This window comes from Corylus avellana, chromosome 7 (assembly GCF_965113065.1).
Source record: "Corylus avellana chromosome 7, dhCorAvel1.hap1.2, whole genome shotgun sequence".
Classification (NCBI taxonomy): domain Eukaryota; kingdom Viridiplantae; phylum Streptophyta; class Magnoliopsida; order Fagales; family Betulaceae; genus Corylus; species Corylus avellana.
Window position 1 is genome coordinate 860,624 of NC_142496.1, and position 27,684 is coordinate 888,307.

Sequence of the window (27,684 nt, forward strand, 5' to 3'; positions counted from 1 at the left end):
GCTAAAATGCAAAAAATTACCTCAAAAGGCATGGACATTGCACAACCAGCTGACTCATATTTGTTCTAACATACGCTTTGAGAAAAAGCCAGCGCAGCGCTTGATGAAGAAAACATACTTCTACGAGTTGGCTCACAAGCAAAGGTGTCTAGATTCCAGGACTGGGCCCATCTCAGTGTACGAAGTCCTCCCTTCTCTCTAATTTCCAAATGACTTGTTGGTCTGAGAGCGTTGGAATCGTTGCAGACGCACTCACTGTCTGACGAAAAGTCTCAGAGAGAGAGACAGAGTAAGCAACGCTAAGAAGCCGCACGGCAATGCAAGACGGCGAAGCGTCCGGTGGTGCCGATCGTGGTACCACTGGTCGCTCGAGGGTCAGTGCTGCCACCACCTTACAGTCACCGCCTGTGGAACTTTCTTTGGATGTCTCTGGGGTTGATGAGGATGGAATTGAGCCGGGGTCGAGAGCAAAGACGACTGAAAAAGACCCCAGAAAGATCGCCAGGGAGTACGTATTTCAATCTTTCTACTTCGTGTCTCATGTGGGTTGCGCTGTATTTTGCCAGAATGTTCGTCTTTCTTGAACTTAAGTCTTGGTTCTTTTAAATTTTGTTTGTGTGCACGTGATATCTTCGCTGTTCGGCTGCTGGGTAAGTCGAGGAGAGTAAACGTGAAAAAGCAAAGAAAGTTGTGGGTTTTATCTCATTTTGATGGTTTAGTTTCGGAAACGTTAAAATGCTTGGCTAAAGTCTGGCTTAGTTCTTGAGTTTTCAGCTTTCTTCTGGGGTCTCATTGAAACGTACTTTTCTTTTCTATTCCTACATTTTACTTGGGGGATCCCTGTCCTTCCTTAGAAACGTTAGGAATAAGAGAAACGAAATGCTGGGATTTATGCTTTATTCTGATATATTTATATTTTTAAAAGAAATATAAACACAGCTGAAGCAAGCCAATTTTGTTTTCCTCTGCTGGTTTAAATTTTCTCTCAAAATTTTCTTTCCTTTACATCAAATGATGCATTTTTCCCAGATAATAAGAGGAGCTTAACGTGGGGTTTGCTATTTGATACATTTGTTTTCTGAAGGTACCAGTTGGAGCTATGCAAGAAAGCTTTGGAGGAGAATATAATTGTTTATTTGGGGACAGGTTATGGGAAGACCCACATTGCCGTGCTGCTTATATACGAACTGGGTCACTTGATAAGGAAACCCCAGAAGGACATATGTATCTTTCTTGCACCTACGGTGGCTCTGGTTCAGCAGGTGAGCTGCTATTTTACATTTTGGTTGATGTTATAGTTCGTTTTTTCAGTTTTGGGAAATATTTAAGTTTGGGAACATTTTTGTAGTTTATATGGTTGTCACGTTTCCCCTTTTGGAGTGGTGTTACTGCTCCTTGGCTTGGCTGAGGCCGCTCACATACGGGCCATGAGAACAGATTGGGCTGTTGGTTTAGTGCCCACGTATGCAATTTCTCATTATGAACCTAGAGTTCAAGGGCGGGCTGATTCTACATGCTTTATATGTTCACCTTGGAAGGGAGGTTGGAATTTAATAAGTAGAATCATGATTATGCTATGTACTCTTTGAAATATATTAACAACATTGAAATAATGCTAGTACACATTTCCATGTTCTTTTGGTTTAAATTTTATAACTATTGGCATACTTATTTGTTTGATTGTCATCTTAGCTGTGTAGTCTGTTCTATTCTTGTAATTTTCTCTGTCCCAAACTTTTTATGCTAAGGTTGTTATTTTCTATTGATTAATTCAGTTGATATTCAAGGCATGATCAGGTTTATTAAAGAGATCTCTTAATTTGAGAGGTGTACTTGGTAACTTATTTTGTAGTCTAAATGTAAAGCCTAAACAGCTATCTTTTCATTTCGTTGTCATATGGCTTTTAATCATTATTATTTTTGTGTCTTAGCAAGCCAGGGTTATAGAAGATTCACTTGATTTCAAGGTTGGGGTCTATTGTGGGAGCTCTAAGCGCTTGAAAAGCCATGAAGACTGGGCAGAAGAGATTGAACAATATGAGGTAGTTATACTCGTGAAGTGATCTAAAATTTAATAGTTATATACATTCTGTATATGTATTGTGTTCACCTTTCTGAGAAATGTTAAGCTATTATTGCACGAATCTGATAATCCAGGTATCATTATCTTTTCATAGATCAAGCTGCCATTAACTGGTAAAATGTGTTCACCTTGCTAAGATTTTCTTAAAATCTGCATTAGTTTCACCCTATCTTTTAATAAGAAAGGCCTCAATTAACTGTTTTTATTTGTTCATTAGCCTCTTGAAAAACCAAATTATATCTCTTTCAGACAATAGAAGTTACTGCTCTCATGGCTGCTTCATCATTCTTGAAATGTTTCTGTTTGTGCTGTTTGTTTTGTGCAGATTCTTGTAATGACACCTCAAACACTTCTTCTCAACTTATATCACTGCTTTATCAAGATGGAGTTCATTGCGCTCCTGATATTTGACGAATGTCATCATGCTCAAGTCAAAAGCAACCATCCTTATGCAGAAATCATGAAAGTAAAGGGGCTCTTTCTCACACTTGCAACTAACATGCCTCACTTTTTCCTGTATGCTTCTTTCCTTTCAGTTATTTTACATATATTATCTTCATCATTTTGTAGCTCTTCTACAAAACTAATGTTGGAAAACTTCCCCGTATATTTGGCATGACTGCATCTCCAGTTGTAGGAAAAGGTAATGTAATCTTTTGTTTTTGTTTAAAATTCTGGGCTCTAACCTTGATGAGACTGTCTGAATGTACCAGCTCTTTCATAATTTCAATTTACAATTTATGTGGTATGTGTCACTGATACATGGGATTTGACTTGGAGAAGTGTAAATAAAATGAGCTGCAAAAGAGTGCCAGTGATGGATAGTTTCTACCATGCTTACATCCTATTGGGTCGTTGTTTTATTAGAAATATGCAACTAACTTTGCCACTAGTCTCCTTTTGGATGATAATGCACAGGAATTTTAAAATTTCTTGAATTAGTAATTTTGAAATTCTCTCGAATAAAATATACTAGTAGTCACATGCTTTTTATTAGTAATTTGGATTTATGTCTGTATGTCTGCTGTGGGTTTATTGTAGGGGAGCCCACCCCTTTTCGGTATTTTGATCACTAGTTGTAACCTTTTCCCTATTTGATTATATATATATATATATATAGGTGAAACCATGTGGTAAAAAAGTTTGAAAATCTGGCATACCAAATTTACATTTTGATATTAGTACTATTAATTGACGCTAATAATAAACCATTAGCGTTGGCATGCATTGGTCTCATTTACTATAATTAATTACATATCAAAATACTAATTAACAATCAATTCTTCTAATAGGATTCACTTTACAAAAAGCCATTATATATATTTGTTTTGCTCAATTATTATAATTTTTATATCCCGTTGAAACTTCTTCTCACTTAAATAACTATCAACTGACCCGCAAATTAAAAGCCGGTGGTAGTGGGGCAGAGGCATGAAGCTATTACCAACTAATTTCCTAGAAGACTATACTTCTTCGAATGGTATCACAGAAGGAATTTTGAGAAATAATAGTACTGACCTGATTCGCCATAGTCTTATAGTTTATCAAGTGACTTATAAAAAAAAAAGTTGATCAAGTTTTTAAACATTCAAAGTATTTTTTGATAAGCTTATTTGGCTAGAGTTTTGGTAACAATAAATGAACCAAGTAAACATCATTTTAGGTTGAAAATGTGAATTAGACTACTAGTAAAGTCTAGACAGACTTTTCCAGAAACCTGAGAATGATTCTGCTTTTATTGGGATTTGAAGGGGGGTGGGGCTGTGGAGGTTGAGGGCGGGGTGGGGATAGTGGGAGGATTCCCCTTGTTGTGTAGGCCATTGTCACCCTCAGTCCAAAAGGAGAAAATAGAAAAAAATTGGCCTAATAAAGTTGTTAAGAATTTCTAATGAGAGATTTAATCTGGCATGTGCAATGAACAAGTACTTGATAATCTCAATTCCTTTGCGATATGGCCTATATTATAAAACCTTGCCTTGCTGGCTAATGATAATTCTTGATACACTGTTCTAGTTGTGTAGTTCATGTCTAGAATGTCAATAACTTATGTCTCATTTCATCATACCTTAGTTTTTACTTATTTTGTTACTCTTTTCAGGTGCTTCGGATCATGCAAATTTACCAAAAGTCATTAATAGTCTTGAAAATTTACTTCATGCAAAGGTGGGATGTTGGGACTATTAATTTGAGCTATAATATTGGTTGGATGCAATTCTTTGCTTTCTTTCTATATTAATCATGGTTTAGATAACATTCTCTCTAAACCATCTAGAGAGAATGTTATCTTTACTTATTAAAAAAGACGATATTGTTAACTGGATTACTTTGGGCCGCTAGAATGGTCTATGTACCTTACAAAGAGCTGTTGCACCTATTAAATTGTCCTCATTTTGTTAATATAAAGAACCATTTTTTAAGGTCCTAGCTATGTTGGGATGAGCGGATCTTGACTAAAAGCTCTTTTTGTGTCCCTTACATAAGCCTCTTTGATTCTATGTTTTTTAGGTTTTGGATTCCATTTTATTTACACTGATTCTCTCCGTGGCCTATGGTTGCTGTTTACCTACTCCATCTTTCTGTGTTGTTTGCGCCAAAGTGTATGATTTGGATCTTTAAACTACATTTAGCATTTGGATCTGATACTGCAAAATCTGTTCGATCAAAGTATTCACTTCATTTTTTACCCTCATTTTTTAGGTTTATTCTGTTGAAAATAAGGAAGAATTGGATAATTTTGTGGCATCTCCTAAACTTAGAATATGTTATTATGACCCCACTATAAATGGCACATCTGGCTCCTATGTGGCATACGGTAGTAAACTTGAACAGCTGAAACGCCAGGTATTTTGTTGTGACATATATTTTAGTCATAACTTGTTTTCCTTCAACTAAGTTTCACTTGTTGCTATCTCCCCGTGATAAGAGCAGTGCATATCAACACTAAATAGGAAGACGGGTGATCATCAAAGTCTACGGAACTTAAAGAAACTAGTTGCGCGAATGCATGAGAACATACTATTCTGTTTGGAAAATCTTGGCCTTTGGGGAGCATTGCAAGTAAGCTCTTGTAGTATCCAACCATTATTATTGGTTCTTCAAAGCATTCATTTTTTTTTTCTCCATAGTTTTGCACTAAATACTTATGTATTTATTGGTCTAAAATTTTTCAAATTTTGTTTTCTGTATCATTTTTTTTGGTGTGTTGGGAAAACTTGAAAGGTTCCTGCCTGCTTATTTCATATCATTTATATGCAATTATATCTAAAAGAAACCCATGCAAATATCTGCAACTTTTCTGGAAAAAAAAAAAAAAAATCTGCATCTTAGCAGAGTTCATGAATGTAGAAAGAGGTTGAATAGGTGTGTGAGAGAGATTGTAGAGAGTGATGAGATGGTAGGAAGGTTGTATGGAGATTACTGTTATATATAGAAAAAGGTTGGGAGCGGGAGGGGTTCATATTGGAGTGGTTCTGGTTTCCTTTTAATTTTTACTTGAAAATTTTATGTTATATTCTCTAGACCTATATAGACATATGTGAATGACTAATAATGCATCATATACATTGAGAGTTGTAAGTGTGGTGAACCTGGACTAATGATGCATCGTAGAAATCAAATATAAGTGCAAATGTTTCGCTCTCTAATGTTTTGAGCTTGAGTGTTTCAACATGTTGTCGATTATGGAGTGATCCATTTCTCAGGTGGTTCTTTTCTTTGGGCTACCACATAACAATGTAATTATAATAAGAATCTGCGATTTAGTTTTAGAGAAACTATTGGGGTGGAATTTTATTAGATTTGGATGTTATAGAAATAAAACTAATTTGAAAATTCTAGCTTAAAATGCTATCATGAAATACTTTGAAGTTTATTAGATGACGCTGGTGAAATATGTTGCTTAATATGAGATATTAACGTGGATGGGTGTGGTAAGAGTTCTTGGGAAGAAGCTGTGGAGTAATGTTGGCGCATGTTAACTTTGCAGGCTTTTTTGGTAAGTTAAATGATGTTTGTTTTTAATACCCTTGAAATACTGTACGTGTGTTTTGGTGCATTTCCACTATATACTGTTACTATTTGGACTGCTGCATATTAAGACACTTTTAGGACAGGTCTTGATGCATTCCTTGAAGATGAGAGTCTCATTACCTTTGCTCTTGTAGTTTTGCACCATTCATCTTGTCCATACCACATGAGACCTTTGATTTGGTAGACTAACATGATATATGCATCAAGTGTTCCCTTCCATATATGCATTTTTTTCTTTTCTGTATTGTAGTGCTCTATACCCATATGGGTCTATAAGAACCCTTCCATTGTTCAGCTAGGGTGAGTTAAATTCTTAATGCCAGTTGCTGTCATTTTGTGTTCTTCACTTTGAGGTTGTTGGGATGCTATAATTTACCTTTTCTATCTTTTGTGTTTCCCCATTTTCCAGGCTAGTCAAATTCTTTTAAGTGGTGATCACTCTGAGCGAAATGTATTAATAGAGGTGGAAGGAAACTTCAGTAATGACTCTGTATGTGATAGATATCTATCTCAGGCTGCTGAAGTCTTTGCTTCTGATTGTAAGACAGGTATTTTAATGTGCTTAGAATATTTTTTGGTTGCAGCCTGTAATGTCATCCTGGCATTGTCTCTATTCAAATGACATAACTTACTGTGTATGAGTCATGTCGTTGTTGTGTGCTTTAATATTTTGTTATAAATATTTTCTGTTAATGGAAAATATTACTTATCAAAAAAAAAAATTGAAATAAAAAATTGGGTTTAAATCAAACATCATTCCTTCCATAGTTAATGGTGGTTTTTTTTTTTTTTTTTCCTCTGTAGATGGGATTGCATTTGATTTGTCCTGTGTGGAGATCTTAAAGGAGCCATATTTTTCAAGAAAGCTCTTACGCCTTATTGGAATTCTTTCATCCTTCAGGTTGGTATTGAAGTGTTTATTGCTTCCTTTTATGAAAAATGTCCATTGATTATCAGATTTAAATTGATGATATGTGATGGAAGAAAAGAAAATGAAGAGAATCCTAAATAAAGAAGGGCTGTTTTCTTACTACAGCAGCCATCAATTTATTCCACATATTTAGGAAAAAGTTACAATCATTGGGGAGAATATTCTTAGAATGTGATGTAGCCTGACTTGGTAGGTTGCAGCGAAGAACAATAATAAAGCAGTGAATAGGTAATTTTAGATCTTGAGTTTATCAATGATCTGAGAATTCTTCTTGAAAAGCTAGATACTTTCTAGGTTTTGAAGAAAAAAGAGGAATAAACTCAACTGTGAGTAATTCTCATTAATAAAAATCAATAATCAACATAAACTCCCTTTCTCTCGAGGCTATAAGCATATATTTATAGCCCAAAACCTAATAAAATATGACATAAATATCCCCAAAACCCTAAACCTAATAAAATAACGAAATAAAGACTCCTAAAACCCTAACCCTTATAAAATAACAACATAAAGTCGGCTAGAAAATAAAACAAACTGACGGCGCCAGTCCGGATTGGACATATGGCCGTCCGGACGGCCAGACACTTAAACGACAAAAACATGAAATAACATATGGGTTCGGAATACACTCCAATCTACATCATTCTCCCCAGGTTGGAGAGAATTCGTCCTCGAATTTGGCCAGTTCTTCCCACGGTCCTTCGACTGTCCAGTCAACTCATTCCATCCTCCTCTTCTCAAAATCACAACAAGGCCACACCTCATAATAAACATGATGGCCCACACCTCACCTTGCCGAGTAGACTTGCCAAGCTTTGCTCGTACCTTACCCTTCCCAAATGCCATGAGAATCCCCAAAGTACTCACAAAGATCCTTTCACTCTTTGATAGAAAAGTCGTCTCCGCCCCATAGACCTCATCACAACTTTGGTTAAAAGTTTTTGACAAGATAGCATCTACTTCAAGGAAATCAACTTTCAAATCAAAGATTTCTCTTTCAGGACTTTCATCAAACACTTGGTGTATAGAACTCACCTCTTCATCGGGATAGATGTCATAGATTGGTGGAGAGGCCCAATCTACCGAGCAATCTTCTTTAATAAATTCATCTTCCTCCACCACAACTGATTGACTCCTAATCTCCGTCGCCTCTCTAGGCACCATCTTCGCCATCTTCCTAGGTACTTCTTTTTTGTGGAATGTTTTTTTATTTTTTGTGTCACTAAGAACTCTTTGGGTTGCAAGCAACCTTGTAATTCCGGTACATCGAGTTTGAACCTACTCACCCGCCGATTGGCTTGAGTTTGCGCAAAGTGCTGATGTCCCTGCGTTCGGCGCTCCGCAAATAGGTTTCTAGATCCACTCCCTTTGTGACCACACAGGTTGGATATTCCAGTAGTGAGGTCTTCAATTTGATCCCTCATAGCCATGAATTGATCCTCCACGTGTTACCAATGTTCAGCGATAGATTTGCCTTCCGCCTTTGCAAATCGCGGTATTTTTTTGGCAACGACAATTGTTCGGCCCACCACCCATGTGCCGCAAACGAATTGCCGGTTGCTCTTTACGTGTTGTCTTCGTGCGCACGTGCACCTCGTTCATGTCTGCCAAACGGTCGCTCCTCTCCATTCATGGAAAGTAACTTGAGCTCTGATACCAACTGATGCAGCCTGACTTGGTAGGTTGCAGCAAAGAACAACAATAAAGCAGCGGATAGGTAATTCTAGATCTTGAGTCTATCAATGATTTGAGAATTCTTCTTGAAAAGCTAGATACTCTCTAGGTTTTGAAGAAAAAAGAGGAATAAACTCAACTATGAGTAATTCTCATTAATAAAAATCAATAATCAACATAAACTCTCTTTCTTTGGAGGCTATAAGATATATTTATAACCCAAAACCCAAAACCTAATAAAATATGGCATAAATACCCCCAAAACCTTAAACCTAATAAAATAACGAAATAAAGACTTCCAAAACCCTAACCCTAATAAAATAACAACATAAAATCGGCTTGAAAATAAAACAAACTGATGGCGCCAGTCCGGACGGCCATGACACTTAAATGATGACAAAAACATGAAATAACATATGGGTTCAGAATACACTTTGATTTACATCAGAATGACAGCCGCTAGGGCCAGCTACTAGGGGCAGCGGCTCCTTCTACAATGGTACAAGTATTAGATCCTACCATTCTAATGCTCTCCCCTTAAGCTGGAGCATATTTATCATTTAAGCCCAGCTTGGAACAAATTGACGAACCGATTTTTATATAATGACTTTGTCAAAATATCAAGAAGTTGGTTCTCAGACTTGACAAATGGTGTGAGTATGTCTCCACTCAAAATCTTGTCTCGGACAAAATGGCAATCTACTTCAATGTGCTTGGTCCTCTCATGGAACACATGTTTGAAGGCAATATATAGAGCAACTTGATTATCACAAATCAGGGCAAGAGGAATAGGTGCCTAGAAGCATATCTCCCAAAGAAAATGTTGTAACCAACTTAACTCACTAGCGGTATGAGCCATAGCTCTGTGCTCTACTTCTGCATTTGATTGTGCAACCATATTATGCTTTTTACTCTTTCATGTTTCGAGATTTCCCTCCAAAATGGTATAATATCCTGTAGTGGATCTTCTATCTGAAGGCAACCCTGCCTAGTCTGTATTAGTGTAGCTTTCCACCTTGAGATGACCATTTTTTTCTAAACAATATGCCATGTCCTGGGGCTCTCTTAAGGTATTGAACAAATACAAATGGTAGCGATGTCAACAACGGTGATGAAGACGATAGTACCCCACGTTATCTTCATACTCACTACATTATTTAAACGCTGAAGCTGTCTAACTCAGATCGACCCAACACGGCAACCCAAAACTGAGAAATGAGGAAAAACTGGACATAATAAAAAGAAAAAAAAAAATGGAAGAAATGTAAGCTAAGGCAAGGAATGATCAACCAAGCTCAAATATAATGATGGAAGAAAAGAAAATGGAAGAGAATTGTAAATGAAGAAGGGCTGTTTTCTTACTACAGCAGCCCTCAATCTATTCCATATATGTAGGAGAAAGTTACAATCATTGGGGAGAATATTCTGAGATGACAGCTGCTAAGGCCAGCTGGTAGGGACAGCTGGCTCCTTCTAGAAGGGTACAAATATTAGATCCTAGCGTTCTAACAATATGCCATAACAATTTCTTTGGGAACAGTTTTTTGTGTTTGTCACCATTCACCAGTTGCTTCATTTTCTTTTATGTTTTGTTGTTTGTATACTAGAGGGAAGAGAAATGCTACATGCACTTTCATTCTATCCTGGTTGTGGTCATACTCTCTTTCATCTTCATGTTTATAACATCCATTTTCACTGCTTCAACTATGTGTTTTTAGGCTCTCTCTACTTCTCTTCACTTCTTCTATATAAATTAAATTATTTTTTCTCATTGGCACATTAATTGGTCTTTCTCTTCGGACACTATTGTATTCAAATCTAGTAGGGATTTTTACTGCCACATCAGAGACTGTGCACTTGGGAATGCATGTAGCATTTCTCCTAGAGGGAATATGAAAGTTGCAATTTGATATCCTACCCTGTAGGTGGTGGGGGGGGGGGGGGGGGGGGGGACCTTACGTAGTCCTCTCAGTTTAACTCAGCTCAATTAAGCTTTATTCCCAACTAAATTGTGCTAGCTCCATCGTTCGTTTCATCTTGGGTCGGCGACTTGTATCCATTTCCCGACATTAATTAGTCTTTTTTTGCAGATTGTCAAACCATCTTAGGTGACTTTTTGTCATCTTTTTCTCAATAGGTCTTCCACCTACCTTTGAATGAATTTCTTAGTTCCTTACTTTATCTTTCTTGCTGTTCTCTTTCATTCATCTTAACATTCTTATTTACCTATACTCGTTTAACAAACATATTATTTCTTAATAGGCCTACATTATATACCCTATACAAATATTATCAGCTACATCTGGGAAGGCATGTGGAGACAGATGAGAAATAAAAGCATATATAAGTAGGGGTGTAAATGAGCCGAGCCTGAGCGAGCTTCCTTTGTTCGGGCTCGGCTCATTTAAATTTTACTTAATCTCGAGCCGAGTTTAAGGACGAGCCAAAAAATTGAGCTGGAGCTCATAATAAGTCGAGCCGAGCCAACTCGCAAGCTGGCTCTTATATTTAATGTTTTTTTATTTTTTATAAATTTAAACTTCAAGTACTCTTAAACATCTCAAGAAACCAGCTTGCATATGAGCATTTGCTTAGCTTGGCTAGCCGAGTATGGATCTTGAATCAATACAACAAGACACTTGGTTTCGAAGAGAGAGGATATGCATCATTTTATAGATAAGCAAACTTGAGGATTGATGTTTTCTTAGCAATGTGGGACAAGTTAACAGGTTGTATTCAGACTATAGTGGGACAACACCTCCTATAAGAAAATATTTTTTCAACGTCTCTCTCTCTCAATCTCCCTCACCAGTCACAGTGCCTGCCACCCCAACTCTCACTTCTCACTCTTTCACTCGCTCACCAGACAGGCAGTGATCCAAAGTGTTTGGGTTTATTTGATTCTTCAATAGTTATTGCCTGTCTCAATCTCCCTCAATGATTTTTGCTTGATTCTTCTTCATTTCGTTTGAGTTTGCTCTAATTGAATCTGGGTCTTTTTAATGATTGCTCTCTCTCCGTGATCACGATTAAGTGGAGAAAGCTTTTTTTGTTTGGGTGAAGAAAACGAGCAACAAAGAATCAGGGATGGAAAGATGGGGAGAGAGAGAAAATAATGTTAAAAAAATTATATACATATATTTGTTATATATGTGTATGTGTGTGTGTATATATATATATTAGGACTGGCAAAACGGGTCGGCGGGTTGACCCGTGATGACCCTCCACCCGTTTAGGGTATACCCAGACACGATCTGTTTAGTTAATGGGTCGACCCACCAAACTCACGACACGAGAATTTCACGGGTCACCCGACATGACCCGTTTAACCCGTTTAATTATTATTATTATTATTATTATTTTTAAAATTTTTTATTTATTTATTTTTTTTAAACTCCTCTTTCTCTCTCGACTCCGTCTCTCTTTGGTCCGTCTCTGAATGAAGGAGATTTCTTCGAAAGTTTGAAACTCATTTTTGAATGAAGGAGATTTCTAGAGTAAGTCTGTGAGAGTGAGAAAGAGAAGGTGGGAGGCTGGAGCCCTGGGACTGGGAGCAAGAAGAAAGAGGAGAAAAAGAAAGGAAAAAGAAATGAAGGGGATTGCGATGGTGAGGTGAGGTTGTTGGTAGAGGAAGATATTATAGTTTGTATGAACGGTTTAGACACAAAAGGCGGAGGCTATATTATTCAACTTATTCAACTTATATTAACCTAATACAAGCATCCTATTATATAGGATTAGGGAAATACCATAAAGACTAAACTACCCCCAAAACCCTAATGACTCAAACCCTAACTCTTCTAGCACTCCCCCTCAAGCTGGAGCATATACATCATATGAATCCAGCTTGAAAGATACAAGCAAACGAAAAACAACTAGAAAAACATACTCTAACACTCCCCCTCAAGCTGGAACAGCTTGGAGTACACAATACTAAAATTCATACAAATAACAAGATAACTTAATGAAACTTCAAGGCCGGTCGAAAACTCGTCGGAAACTTCAACAACCAAGCTTTGATCGGATCTCGCCGCAAAACACCAAGGCTGGTCAGATACAACGATCACTTGATCGGGTCTCGCCGTAAAACACCAAGGCCGGTCGGATACATCGATCGCCAACAACCAACAACCATCAACCACATTTCACATGAACAACCAACGAGTTTCGCCGCAAAACAACATGAACCGGGCTATAATGACGCTTACAAGCCTCAAAACAAAGTGAACCATACATGAAACTTGCTGAACCGGTATAGAAACACACCGAACCGGCTGCAAACGAGGCTGAACCGGTCTAAAACCCACTGAATCGAGTCTAAAAGAGAGAACCGGTTCTGGAATGCACTGAACTGGTCTTAAACACACTGAACAGCTAGGAAAACAAGCTGAACCGGTCACAAAACAGCAAGAACCGGACTGGAAACCCATGAACCGGCTTGAAACAACACTGAACCAGGCCTGTAATTTCCTGAACTGGTTTGAAAGCCACTAAACCAGGCCTGAACAGGTTTGAACAGTAATGAAGAGTAATGCGAGCAGCCTTATTCTGGTTTTGAGACTGGGATATCCTTATTCCGGATAGGCGACAGGGAACACCTGTAACCAAACAGTGTCGTCTTCTCCAACAAACACGCTAGAAACCTACCGGTGACGACCAGAAACGTCGGAAAACCGCCGGGGATCACCACAACTGGCGGAAACACCTCAAAACACCACAGAGATTGTCGAAGAACTCAAAAAACACAATTAAACGCCACAAATACACCGGAAACAAGCTGGAAACGATTGGACAGCGCCGGAAAACACCACAAACGGCTGCCGGAGACTTGGAAATTGCTGAAAATTTCCAGATCTTACTGGAAAACCACCGAGAGCCACAGAAAATACAAAACTTATAAAACTAGTACAAAGCACAGCTTTCACGGCAACTTTTTTTTTTTTTTTTCTACAAACGACCATGGATAGCTTCTTTCAGGCACTGCCCGTGTGGGCACTACGCCCACATGGGCGGTGCTGCCACCAGAAGAACACTCACCAACAATAGAACGAGAGATTCAACCAAAACAAAAAGAGTGGAAAAAAAAAAAACTATAAACAAAAGAACCAAGGATCTAAAACCCTATGGCTGTGATACCATATTATAGTTTGTATGAACGGTTTAGACACAAAAGGCGGAGGCTATATTATTCAACTTATATTAACCTAATACAAGCATCCTATTATATAGGATTAGGGAAATACCATAAATACTAAACTACCCCCAAAACCCTAATGATTCAAACCCTAACTCTTCTAACAGAAGAAAAGAGAGAAGGTGGAAGCCTGGGATTGGGATTGGGAGCAAGAAGAAAGAGGAGAAAAAGAAATGAAGGAGATGGCAGATGGGGGTGGGCGAGGTTTTCGGCAAAGGAAGAAAAGAGAGGAGAAAAAACAAAGGCAAAAGAAAAGGAACAACTAGTGGGAAATGGGAATTTGGAAACAGTACTCATGCGTTGAGATTAACAAAGGAAAAAGTGAAAAACCACTAGAAGAGGACAGCATTTCATGTGAAGATTCCTCGTGAAAAACAATATTCCATCAGCTGGCATCCACATGCCTTAAAATAAATTTATTTAAAAAAAAAAAAAAAGTTAAACGGGTCTGGTGTGACCTGCGACACGACTTGCCAAACACGAAATAAACGGGTCAACCCATTTATGACCCAAACCCGGTAATTTCGTGTCGTGTTTGTGTCAGATTGTCGGGTCGTGTCAAAATTGCCAGCCCTAATATATATATATATATATATATATATATATATATATATATATATATATATATAGTTAATAAAAAAATATACGAGTCGAGCCTTATACGAGTTTGCTCACGATCATAACCGAGTCGAGTTGAGCTTGCTTTGTTTAATATTCGAGCCAAGATTTGTGTTCATGAAGTGCCTAATTTAATAATCGAGTTGAGCTTATACGAGCTGATCCCGAGTTCGCTCGCGAACACCCATCATATATATATATGTTTTTTTTTTTTGATAAGTAATGATGCATTAAAGAGCGCAGAGGGGCGCAACCCAAGTACACAGGGAGTATACAAGAGAGCGACTAAGTAAAGGAGAAAGAAGAAGAGAACATAAAAAGAAAATCAGGGACGTTAATCTCTAGGGGAGCAAGCCATCCTGCAGTCCACATAAAGAGCGTATACAAAAAGAAATGAACAATGTCCTTAAGGTTTCTCGACAAATCCTCAAATCCTCAAAGCATCTAGCATTCCTTTCCTTTCATAAGCACCACATAAGACACAGGGGAGCCATCTTCCACACCACCGCGCTTCGGGATTTACCACCCGACCACCAACTAGCTAACATCTCCTTGACGCTTCTTGGCATAACCCAACACATGTTGAAACGAGAGAAGATAACATCCCACAAAATGCGCGCAACCCCACAGTGAAGAAAAAGATGATCCACAGACTCCCCTTCCGATTCACACATACAACATCGATTAATCACAAAGATGCCTCTCTTCCTAACATTATCCAAGGTAAGGGATTTCCCAAGGGTGGCCGACCAAGCAAAAAAGTCCACTCTTGAAGGAACCTTAGTACGCCAAATACTTTTCTAGGGGAAATGGTTGGGCTCTTTAAGGGTGAGCTTCCTATAAAAGGAGTGAACCTCAAACTTCCCTTTTCTAGAGGGGATCCACCACATTCGATCCTCCCCTTCCCCTTGCAACGAGAGCGAATACAAGAGCGAGAGAAGGGAGGCTAAGGCCGTCTCCTCCCAATCATGAATTTTTCGAATAAAGGTAACATTCCAATGAACCATACCATTTATACTCTCCCTGATGTCCGCAATGGAGGCAGCCTTGTTGCTAGCTATATTGAAAAGGCTGGGAAAAGCTTCCTTGAGGGACATTTCGCCGCACCAAATATCCTCCCAAAAATTGACTTTCAGCCCCAAGCCAGGATCCAATCTGAAGTGACAATGAAATGAACTCCAACCCCTGCAAATGTGTTTCCATACCCCACCCCATGCGAACCGCGAGGAATTTTAGAGTGCCAACCACCCCAAAACACCCCATACTTTGCCACTAAAATCCTTCTCCACCAAGCCTCTACTTCATTGGCTAATCTCTACAACCATTTCCCCAAGAGAGCTTGATTAAAAAACCGCAAACTCCGAATCCCTAAACCGCCCTCCGAAATCGGACTACAAATCTCATGCCAGCTGACCAAGTGGATCTTGGGCTCATCGTTGAGCCCCCTCATAAAAAATCCCGTTGAATCTTCTCAATGCGATTCGCCATAGAGATAGGGATAGGGAAGAGGGACAAAAAGTAAGTAGGAAGGTTGGATAAAGTGCTCTTGATGAGGGTGAGCCTAGCCCCCTTGGACAAATACGAACGTTTCCAGGGGGCCTTGTATATATATATATAAAGCAAAACCCTTCCCAGAAGTGCTTTAAAATTGCGACATGTGGCGTGAACCCATTTTTTTTTAAAGGCTAAACCAGTTTTTTAAGGCATAATTTTTTAACCGGATTTTTAAGAGTGAACCGGTTTTTTCTTAAAAAACCGGTCATTAATTGCGTTAGTTATATTTCAAGAGTTTTTCATATATAATTAAGTATTATTAATGTTCGAATCAAATAAGGAAACAAATAATATAAATCAAATTATTATGTATTAATACGTTTAGGATTCTCAAAAAATGAATGAGTATGGTATATTTCAAAAAAAAAAAAAAAAAAAATGGATTCTAAAAAAAAAAAGAGACGATATATATATAAAAGAAAAAGCCGGTCATTAATTGCATTAATTATATTTCAATATAATTAATTGCGTTAATTATATTTGAATATAATCCCACATGTCATTAATTATATTATAATCCATGTATTCTTTTTGCTATTTTTTTTTCTTTATACTATTCATTTTAAATCATATATACTTATAGGAACAAAGATTTAATTTTTTTTATTTAAAGAAGTGAGATATATTTTTATACGTCTTTTTAACTTTTAATGAAAAATGATGTGTTTAAATTTTAAAATTAAGTTATAATTAAGGGTTATAAGCTAATATATATAAGGCATGGAAATTATATTAGTTGACTAGAGCACTCCATGGATACTTGGTTGTATGTTTTACTTCGTATGAACTTAAAAATTCTTTGTTCTGAATAATCTTTTAGTCTCTTCAAATACTTGAAAAAGGAGCAAGATTCTTCATTAACTTGCATAATTAGTGAACAGCCCATGAATATTTGGTTCTACGCTTCATAACAACTTGAAAATTCTTTGATTCGATATTGTTTTAGTTACTTCAAATAATCAACTATGGAGAAAGATTCTTCAATTTTTCTGATGAAACTTCGATTTTTCATACTCTTTTTTTTTTTTTTTTTTTTTTTTCGTTTCAGGTTACAACCAAATATGAAATGTATAATATTTGTAAATAGGATTGTTACGGCAAGATTGTTGTCATACATACTACAGAAGCTTAAGTTTCTAGGATCTTGGAAGTGTGATTTTCTTGTGGGAGTCCACTCTGGACTAAAAAGTATGTCACGGAAGGCCATGAACAATATTCTTGAGAGATTCCGATCTGGAGAGGTAATGCTTATCTTCAAGGTTTTAACATTGGTTGCTTCTTTTTGATGGCAGGTCAAAATTCATCAAATTTTATGTATGTCTTGTGTTAGCTTAGAGCTTGTTTGGGATTGTGTTAAGAAATAGAGCTTGTCTGTAGAAAAATCTAGAAATAGTTTTCTAGAAAAAGCCTCATGTTAAAGCTTTTCCCCAAATGCAGTTTTGAGCTTTTTTAGAGCAAAAAAGTCAACAAAGTGCTTTTTAAGTTTTTTACCAAATAGATCCATTTTTGCTTGGCACAGCTTTTTATGTACTAAAAGCACATTTTAAGCTTCTTAATGCAATCCCAAACAGGCTGATAATATATTATAAGACGCATTAGACAAAGTTTGAGCTTGAATTTGATTAGAGCTGAGGGAGAACTCTTCATAAAAGTATATATTGTGCGTACAAGGTGAATGTATTAGATGCAGATCTATTCAATGGACACTTAATGGGTCAGACACGAATGCAAGATTGTTGGTATTCAGATTTTTCTTACATGCTTATTGTTGGACATGTATTCGTTGGAGATTGCTAATGGAATAATGTAACTTACATGTAATTACTGTAAGTTTTTATTACAACAATGCTGTCCATGACTCTGTAACAGCTGTAACTTCATTTATGTTATTAAGTTACAAGCAAAGAACAGAGGGCAGACTAAATTATTTAGGATTTTTACTGAGGAATCATTATCTAGTATGATCGATGCAATACTTGTGTACATTAAGTGATGAATGGATGCATATGATATAATATAGCTTTAGGAGCTAGGGCACTCAAGTCTATTAGCGAATTCTTTATTTTTCAGACAGTTTTGGAATATTTATTGTTGCTACTTTGCTGCTAGAGTATAGATATTAATCATTTCTATATCTTGAATAGGTCATTTGTGGCACCCATCAAGTATATAGTAGGTGGAAAATATGTGTGGGCATTAAAGTGTGGCACTCAAATGTGCTTTTATTGTGTAATTAGGAGTAATATTGGACAAAGCTTTGAAGATGGTGATGATGTAAAAATTATGCAAGATATTGACTCTCCAGAGATTAAGGCTGTGTATTAATTTCTATTGGTTGTTGGTTTTGCAGTTAAATCTATTGGTTGCAACTAAAGTTGGTGAAGAAGGACTTGATATTCAGACATGCTGCCTTGTGATTCGGTTTGATCTCCCAGAAACTGTTTCTAGCTTCATACAATCAAGAGGTCGTGCACGAATGCCTCAGTCTGAATATGTCTTTTTGGTGAACAGGTGCTTTTATAAAGCATTTGTTATATGTAACTCCGTCCGTTTGGTTCTTTTTCTTCTTCTTCTTTTTCTTCTTCTTCTTCTTCTACTACATGGGAATAACTGTCATTAATGTTGATGTTTCAGTGGCAACGAGAAGGAGCTAGAATTGATAGAAAACTTTCAAAAAGATGAAGATCGAATGAACAAAGAAATTGCTCACCGAACGTCAAATGAAACATTTATTGGTTCTGAAGAAAGAATCTATAGAGTTGTTTCAACTGGTGCTTCTGTCAGCTCTGGATATAGCATCTCATTACTCCACCAGTATTGTGCGAAACTCCCGCATGATGAGTACGCCCTTGTACTAATTATCACAGTTGTTTTACTCCGGAGCCATGAGTCCAATCACTTAAAAGACTGAAATTTGTATTGATCTATTTTTGCAGGTTTTTTCACCCCATCCCACAGTTCTTTTATTTTGATGACTTGGGGGGTACTGTCTGCCACATAAAGTTACCTTCGAATGCTCCAATATATCAAATTGTTGGTACACCACAATCTTCAATGGAAGATGCTAAACAAGATGCTTGTCTAAAAGCAATTGAAACATTGCATAAAATGGGTGCCTTGAATGACTATCTCTTGCCTGGGAAAGATGAAGCAAATGTGGATGGATTGGGGCTGGATTCTTCCGACTCAGATAGCTGCAAAGGTTGATCCATTGAGGCAATTTTCTTTTGAAAGTTTCTTCCCTTCATTATTATGTCATATCAATTATCTTTGATTTTGTATGTTGTCAGATGAGAGCCTACGATGCGAACTACATGAGATGCTTGTACCTGCTGCACTAAGAAAACCATGGACTAACTTGGAAAATCCTGTCAATCTTAACTCTTACTATATAGAATTTAGTCCTGATCCTGAGGATAGGATCTATAAAAAGTTTGGTCTATTTGTCAAAGCACCTCTCCCGGTAGAGGCTGAGAGAATGGAACTTGATCTTCATCTGGCTCGTGGTAGATCTGTGATGACAAAGCTTGTTCCATCAGGAATTGCAGAATTTGATAAAAATGAGGTAAATTGTGTTTTTTAGACAAAATTTTAAACTGTGAAACATATTTTCTGACAGTCCCTGACCTATTCTTACAGATTACGTTAGCACAGAATTTTCAAGAAATGTACCTCAAGATCATCCTTGACCGAACAGAATTTATTCCTGAGTTTGTTCCCTTGGGAAAGAATGCTATTTGTAAATCAAGTTCATCAACATTCTACCTGTTGCTTCCAGTAATTTTTCATGATAATGAAAGTACAATAACTGTAGATTGGGAGATTGTTATGAGATGTTTATCGTCCCCAGTTTTCAGGACTTCAGGAGATGCCATGGTTAAAGAACATTTTCCTTTGGATGTTGACTTGCAACTTATCAATGGTTGCAGAAGTATAAGTGATGTTGAGAATAGTTTAGTGTATGCCCCACACAGAAAGGAGTTTTTCTTCATTAGTAACATTGTTCATGGAAAGAATGGATACAGCCCTTATAAAGAATCAGAAACTTCAAGCCACCTGGAGCACTTAGAGCAGTATGTGACTAGACTTTTTGACACTTGGTTGACTATTTATATTTTTATGTGATTTTAGATTCCTCCTCAGCACATTTTATATCAGACTATGCCTAACTTCTGCTTATTGATGTATTTATCAAAAAAAAATTATGATCATTGATGTGAAATTTGTGTGAATTTTAAGAATATATAAATGCAATATATAAAGAACTTCGGCATTCATCTTACAAAATATTCTGTAACTTTTGTTGGTTTTTCTATTTTTTAATTAATATGGCATTTGTTTCCTTAAATGTTGGAAGTTAGGTTTGGTATTCAGCTTAAATACCCTGGACAACCTCTTCTGCATGCAAAACCACTGTTTTGCTTGCATAACTTACTACGCAACCGAAAATCAGAGGATTCAGGTAATTATTTTATTCGTTTTCTGTCATAGTTCTTTCTTTGTTGGGGTTATTGCATGAAGTGATTCATACCTTTTATTTCTATTTTTTTTATAAGTAGTTCATTTCATTGAAAGTGTAGCGAAGCGAAACCCTAGTGAACATGATGTATACAAAGATAGTCCCCCCTAAAGGCTCAAATAAGAACAAAAATCCACAAATTCAGAAAAGTTAGAAAAATAAGAAACATTATATGCCCGTCCAATTAAAGAGAGATTGGACTAAAATGTTTTTTTAGATCTTCCTTCGACTTCTCTCAATCTTCAAAACATCTTGTATTCCGCTCTCTCCATTTGGTCCACATTAAGAGGATCAAAACTTTATATGGGGTAGAAACCCTAGTAACCTCCTAATCCTTGACTTATAATACTGTCAATATTACCATTTATCAAAGCCTAAGTATAAGAACTCGGAAATGACAAATACCATAATTTTTTGCTGCTAAAGTGGTGTGAATCGTGTGAATGATACTTGTGCTACAGTAGTTTGACTCTTTAATTTAAATTAAAAAGCATAAAAAAGGATGGCTAGCAATTATAAGTAATATTTTAGCGGATGCTCCAAATTCATTGGGTAAATGGTTACTTAATATTGAAATTGTTAATGTGAGAGACTGAGGTTCAATGACAAGATTTGTAATTGAAGGGGACCATGTTCAAACACATGCTATCTTGACTGTGCCACTTGCATAATTTCATGGAAGTGGCCTAAAGGGTAAAGTGTCTAAAAAAAATTAGATTTTTTTTTTTTTTTCAAAAAAGGAGGGTTAGGGGCCGGAACCGCCAACACTTAACCTAGAGTAAATCATGTGTTACATGGTCGACCAAGTATGGAGCAGCTGTAGAAATATTAATAATGTTTGTTAGATTGAAAAAGCTTAAAACTTAGCATCATATTGATACCCAACATATCATGTCTAAGCAAAGGTACTTTCATTCTAGCTGAATCTCCCTAGTACACGTTACCCTTTTGTTGTTTTTTTGTTTTCTTTATGTTAAGTTGCCAATTGTTTTAAAAGCTTAAACTAATAAGAAATGGTAAATTTAATTAATAATCAAATATTTTAAAAAAATATGATTATAAGATAAGCTTCTTGCTTAATTTTGGAGTCATCTTAATGTCTCTTATAACTCTCTCTCAAATTATTTTTTATAAGCTTTAATTGTCAAAAACAGGAGCACATGAACTGGAGGAGTACTTTATTGATTTGCCTCCCGAGCTATGTCAGTTGAAAATCATAGGCTTTTCCAAAGATATTGGGAGTTCAATATCTTTGTTACCATCAATCATGCATCGTCTGGAAAACTTGCTTGTGGCCATTGAACTGAAGCACACATTATCTGCTGCATTTCCTGAAGGAGCTGAAGTTACTTGCAATAGAGTAAGGCCTTCCTGCATGTGGTATTAACTTGAGTATTGGCTTTGATAAGCTTTGCTAATTAAACTTAATTGTGCATGACCTCAATTGTCCATGGTCTATTTGTTGGTGTCAATATTTACATGGACCTTAATTGCTGCTAAAAACTATGAATGTTTTTATTAGGTTCTAGAAGCGCTTACCACCGAGAAGTGCCAGGAGCGCTTTTCCCTTGAAAGGCTAGCGCTTACCACCGAGAAGTGCCAGGAGCGCCTTTCCCTTGAAAGGCTTGAAATACTTGGGGATGCTTTTCTAAAATTTGCTGTTGGGCGGCACCTTTTTCTTTTGCATGATACCCTTGATGAAGGAGAACTTACAAGGAAACGTTCTGATTTTGTAAACAATTCCAATTTGTACAGACTAGCAATTAGACGCAACTTGCAGGTATGATTGAATTTTAGAATGTGATTTTTATTTCTGAATTATGAATTTATATCATACTTTTTTCTTAAGTATTATTTTGTCATTCTTTACTTTGATATATTTATTGGTATGGTTTGTTCTACCTCCACTTGATATAATGTAGGAAAAAGTTCACATACTTCCTTTAAACTACCATTCAATTTGACACTGTTTTCTTCAAACTTTCAATTGCGACAATGTCCTCCCTTAAACTACAAAAAAATTGACAATGTCCCCCCAAGAGGTTTAAATGGTGTTTGGCATGGCACTTGTCTCCTTTCTGAATAAATAAATGTTGTCTTCTCTCTCTCTCTGTGGTCTGGCCAACACCCAACTTATCTGATATTTGAGAAATTTGTTGGCTAATATTGTTTCCACTAACCAATACTACCTGTCTGCTATTGCTGCATGTAAAAATTTCAGTTGGTAAAAATAATACCCTCTAAATTACCGATATGTTCTTTGAGTAGGTTGTATTATCTAAGTGCATAAGTGTTGACTCTTATTTCAGGTATACATACGTGATATTCCATTTGATCCCTGCCAATTCTTTGCTTTGGGCCACCCTTGTCCTGTAATTTGTAACAAGGAAACAGAAGGCAATATTCATTCCCGACATTCAAGTAGTCAAGCAGATGATGCTAGTTATTGTGGAGTCAGATGCAGTAAAGGACACCACTGGTTACATAAGAAAACAATAGCTGATGTGGTTGAAGCTCTTGTTGGAGCATTCATAGTTGATGGTGGCTTCAATGCCGCAACTTCCTTTCTTCGATGGATTGGCATACAAGTGGACTTTGAAGCCTCACAAGTTGTTAATGCCTGCATATCAAGCACTAGCTACATCCCACTTGCTGCTTGTCTGGACATTGCTGCCCTTGAAAATTTACTAGGGTATCAGTTTCTCCACAGAGGCCTGCTTATACAGGCATTTGTACATCCTTCTTACAACAACCATGGAGGAGGCTGCTATCAGGTATGTACTACGTCTCTTTTCTACTTCAGATGTTAGAAAACAATGATTCCTCTCTGCATATTTGGGAGAGTGCCCATAGAATTCGGCGTTTTGTATTTTGATACTTAATTTGTAAGAATTTATTCTTCTGAGCAGAGATTGGAGTTTCTTGGAGATGCTGTCTTGGATTACTTAATCACATCATATCTTTATTCAGTTTATCCAAAATTGAAGCCTGGCCAACTGACAGATCTAAGATCAGTGTTTGTGAATAATAAGGCCTTTGCCAATGTTGCAGTAGATCGATCTTTCCACAAATATCTTATTTTTGATTCCAGTGGCCTCACCGAGGCCATCAATACTTATGTGGACTCAATGAAAACACATGTGCCAGAAGGGAGTCTTATTGATGGGCCGAAATGTCCAAAGGTATAAATTTCAAACTTTTGTTCATTTTTGTTGTGGCTTAGTGATATGACCTCTTTGGGGTTTCACGGGAGGAGGGTGTTGTTTCAATTTGATTGGGAACCTTACGCAGGTCCTTACATAGGCTTTACATGGAAATTCTTGGAAAACATGTCTAATTCCTAAGATATTTGCAATGTCAAATTAAAGGAAACTTAAAAATGTAAAAATTGTGTGTAAATCAAGGTTAAAAATTATGTCTAGTTTCTAATGTTTAAAAAGAAAAGTAAGAATGTTAGCATTTTATCTCTAGTTTCTAATGGTTTCGCTTATTGCCCCAGGTTTTAGGTGACTTGGTAGAGTCTTGTCTGGGTGCCATTCTTCTTGATACAGGGTTTAATATGGACCTAGTATGGACGATAGCGCTTTCCTTTTTGGATCCAATCATGAGGTTCTCTAGTCTACAAGTCAGTCCTATTCGGGAACTGCAAGAACTTTGCCAAGCTTATAATTTGGATCTACAGTTTGTAGCGTCAAAGAAGGGTAGAATGTCTTCGGTTGAAGCACAAGTGAATGGAACAGATGTTTGTACAACTGCTTCTGCAGTTAACTTGAACAAGAAAGATGCTATTAGAATTGCTTCGCAAAAAATATTCACAAAGCTGAAGGTACAACCTGTTTGCTTTCTGTATGCTTTTCTGTCCTGCTGTCTCAACCCTATCAAATTCTACACTGTAAGAAGTGAATATAGCTCCTATCAGATTAGGGAGTAAACATCGTTATTTGGCTTATCTGCTTCAACCCCCCCTCCTCTCCCAAATGAAAAAAATAAGAATGCCTTCTTTCATTTCATTTGTTTTTGTTTTGAGCCTGGTATTTTGTATTTGGGTAAATTACAGTTTGGCCACCCTCCCAACAACTACCACTCCATTTGCACCTCTAAATTTTAACTCACTGCAACTCGCCCCAACGAACTACCATTTTGTTCCGAGTTGCACCCCAGGTCAGATTGGGCCGTTGAAGTTGACAGAATCCGTCACACATGAGACTCACTGCAACTTTGACTCATTTCCCTCCCCCTGTCAAAGGTACCATCTCATTTGCAATCACCTCAAAACTTTGACTCACTGCTACTTGCCTCAAACATGTGATGTGTTTTCGTCCGCATTTAAACGGGCCCAATCTAACCCAGGATGCAATTTGGAACAAAATGGCAGTGCGCAAGGGGGAGTTGCAGTGAGTCAAAGTTTAGATGTATGAATGCAAATGAAGTGGTAATTTGGGAGGGCAAAGTATAATTGATCCTTTCTATTTTATGGTAGTTGTCTTGTTTTGTTAATACTTAAGCACTCTGAAAAAGTGATTGGTAGAATAATATTATCATCTTTTATTTATCCAGAAACCTCATCTACATTGTTCATACTACAGACACATTATTTTGTTGTTTATTGAACTATCGACTAGCTTGTCCCCCCCCCCCCCCCCCCCCCCCCCCCCCCCTCCCTCTCTTTTCTCCTTGTATGTAACTTCAATTTCTGGTGCTCATCGACTGTGGGTGTGTGCAGGCTAAGGGCTACATACCCAAATCAAAAACTTTGGAGGAAGTTTTGAAGTCAAGCTGCAAGATGGAAGCCAAACTGATTGGATATAACGAACCACCTATTGATGTAAATACCCCTGATGCCATTGGATTTGAAAAATTAACTGGTACAGCCATTTTGCAGAGATTTTGAGCCCCAAATCCGTCCCCTGACTAAAGCGTCTATCATAGCACCTGTTATTAAAAAACCATTGGGAGCCTTAAGAGGACAGCCTTCTGGGACAGTTGAAAATCATAGCTGTGACCCTGACTCACAGACCACAGGTATAGTTATTGTTGTTGCAGGGTATCAAGTATGCAGTTTCATTCTCGTTCTCTAAACTTAAAATAATCTTCCAGGTGGGTCACACAAAGGAACAGCAAGATCACGTTTGCGTGAACTCTGTGCTGCTAATTGTTGGCAACCCCCTTCATTTGAATGTTGCAGCGAGGAAGGACCAAGCCACTTAAAGTTGTAAGTTCATGATTTTCCTTCTTTTTTTTTTTTGCCAGGGGGGGGGGGGGGGGGGGGGGGCGCGGGGAGGGTGACGTGGGGTTGTAAAGTCTGTTATCATGGACTTATAATTGTGAGTCCATAATAATATTGACCTTTTGTTTTTATTCAGGACTTAAATGTCATTTAACAACTAAAATGGAAGTTGAATAAGTCCAGTTTTGTTGAACTTGATGGTCAGTGCTCCATTTGTTCTAATAGAAAATGGAATTGGCTCAGTTTTGTTGAATGACAGTCTTGTGTATACAATGTTTTTATGCCATATCACTGAGTAATTTGCATAACTTGAGATGGTCTAGCATGCCATCCAGCCCATTTTTTGGACAGTGGCCACCCAAAAAGAATAATAAAATAGAAAAACCAATTCCTGTCATTATGAAGTGTGGAATTGTTATGAAAAACTTGCCACGCTTTCGCAACTGGTTTTGTAGCCATCAAAGGCATGGTGATGCAACTACATCTTTCAACTATATGAATAGAGTAATGCTGCTCTTCACCTTCATTTATTACACATTTTGACAATGATTGATTTAGTGTATTTTAAGTGGCTAACATTTGTTTTGTTAAGTGACTAATATGGGAAGCCACTTAAAACACATCACATCAACCGGTATGAAGAGTAGCATAATAATGTTTCCTTCTTGACATATCCATTAGTTGGCTTCCAAATAAAATTTTCAAGCGACATAGAGTGTAATTAATCCCTGAGAAAAGCAGTTTCTACTAGTTTTATTGGCAAAAGATAATTATTTTAGTTTTTCAAAAATTGGATTATTTGTTATTAGTTTTCCCCATTGCAGGAACCATTGTATTTTCTGTTCAATTTGCTTCCTTTTTTTAAGCGACAAACGAATATCAGCTGAACTCCTTATTGATTTGGCTACTTCTTCAATGCTCAATTCGGGCATTTTGCAGATTTACTTTCAAGGTCGTCGTGGAGATAGAAGATGAGCAAGATGTGGTTTTGGAGTGCTTTGGAGCACCCCGGTCGAAAAAGAAAGATGCAGAAGAGCATGCAGCAGAAGGGGCTCTTTGGTACTTAAAGCACGATGGATTCATGCTTGAGAACGACTAACATACACAATTTTTGCTGATGAGATAAGGGAACCTCGATGCAGCCACAGTTTCTGTAAGTCATTGAAGATCTCAATGCAGCAAGCTTTAGACTGAATCTAACAACTTAAAGTTGCAATATCTAACTATACATCAAACATGTTAATATAATTGTAAATGATGGTGAATATAGAATTGACTTCCACTTGTATGGAAGGCATGAATCATTGTAGTGAGTGCTCACAGTGTAAAATGACTTATCAAAAGCTTAAAAAAAACGTGTTCATCCGATTCTCTAAGCCAAGTGTGGAGAAACACTGTGCATCAATGCATGAGTATTTTCTTTCTTTTTGTCTCCCTCTCTTTTTCATTATTATTTCTATGTAGCTTTGATTAGCTATTTTAGATAGAAATTTAGAAACCCCCCATTGACCCAATATTGGTAGTACTTGTTATATTTACAGTTTGAAAAATACAACTATACGATAGTTTTTCCCTTTTTGTTCCAAGTAAACTGTGTATTCGTTCAATTTTTTGCATTAACCGGAGATTTTCTCCGATCTCACAAGTCGCAATCTTTTCCATTTAGTTTTACACACGAGATCTCTAGTGATTTTTCCAGTGGAAGCAAGCCAACCTCTGTAAAAATGCTGTTTTCCCTGAGCTTTATTTTGTATTAGTGAACTTAATGTTTAACTTCAAGCCCTTCTTGTGAACTAAATACTGGTTTCTTGTGAGCTATGTGCTGTTCTTGCAAACTACACCCCGGTCACAAAAA

At 37.1% G+C, this 27,684-nt stretch overlaps 1 protein-coding gene across 1 annotated transcript; it reads left to right on the forward strand.

Annotated features, from left to right (window-relative positions):
* The first annotated feature begins 145 nt into the window (after positions 1–145).
* On the forward strand, positions 146–27,253 carry DCL4 (dicer-like 4). Its single transcript, XM_059597601.2, is given in 26 exon segments — positions 146–508; positions 1,085–1,262; positions 1,932–2,042; positions 2,409–2,549; positions 2,654–2,726; positions 4,182–4,246; positions 4,781–4,924; positions 5,012–5,140; positions 6,522–6,660; positions 6,917–7,013; positions 17,132–17,324; positions 18,434–18,594; positions 18,718–18,924; positions 19,020–19,285; positions 19,374–19,648; positions 19,723–20,156; positions 20,445–20,545; positions 21,757–21,962; positions 22,125–22,382; positions 22,912–23,376; positions 23,512–23,784; positions 24,102–24,428; positions 25,326–25,463; positions 25,465–25,624; positions 25,700–25,814; positions 26,769–27,253. Coding segments are annotated over 26 exon segments (5,007 nt in total). The 5' UTR covers positions 146–317; the 3' UTR covers positions 26,929–27,253.
* Positions 27,254–27,684: the final 431 nt, after the last annotated feature.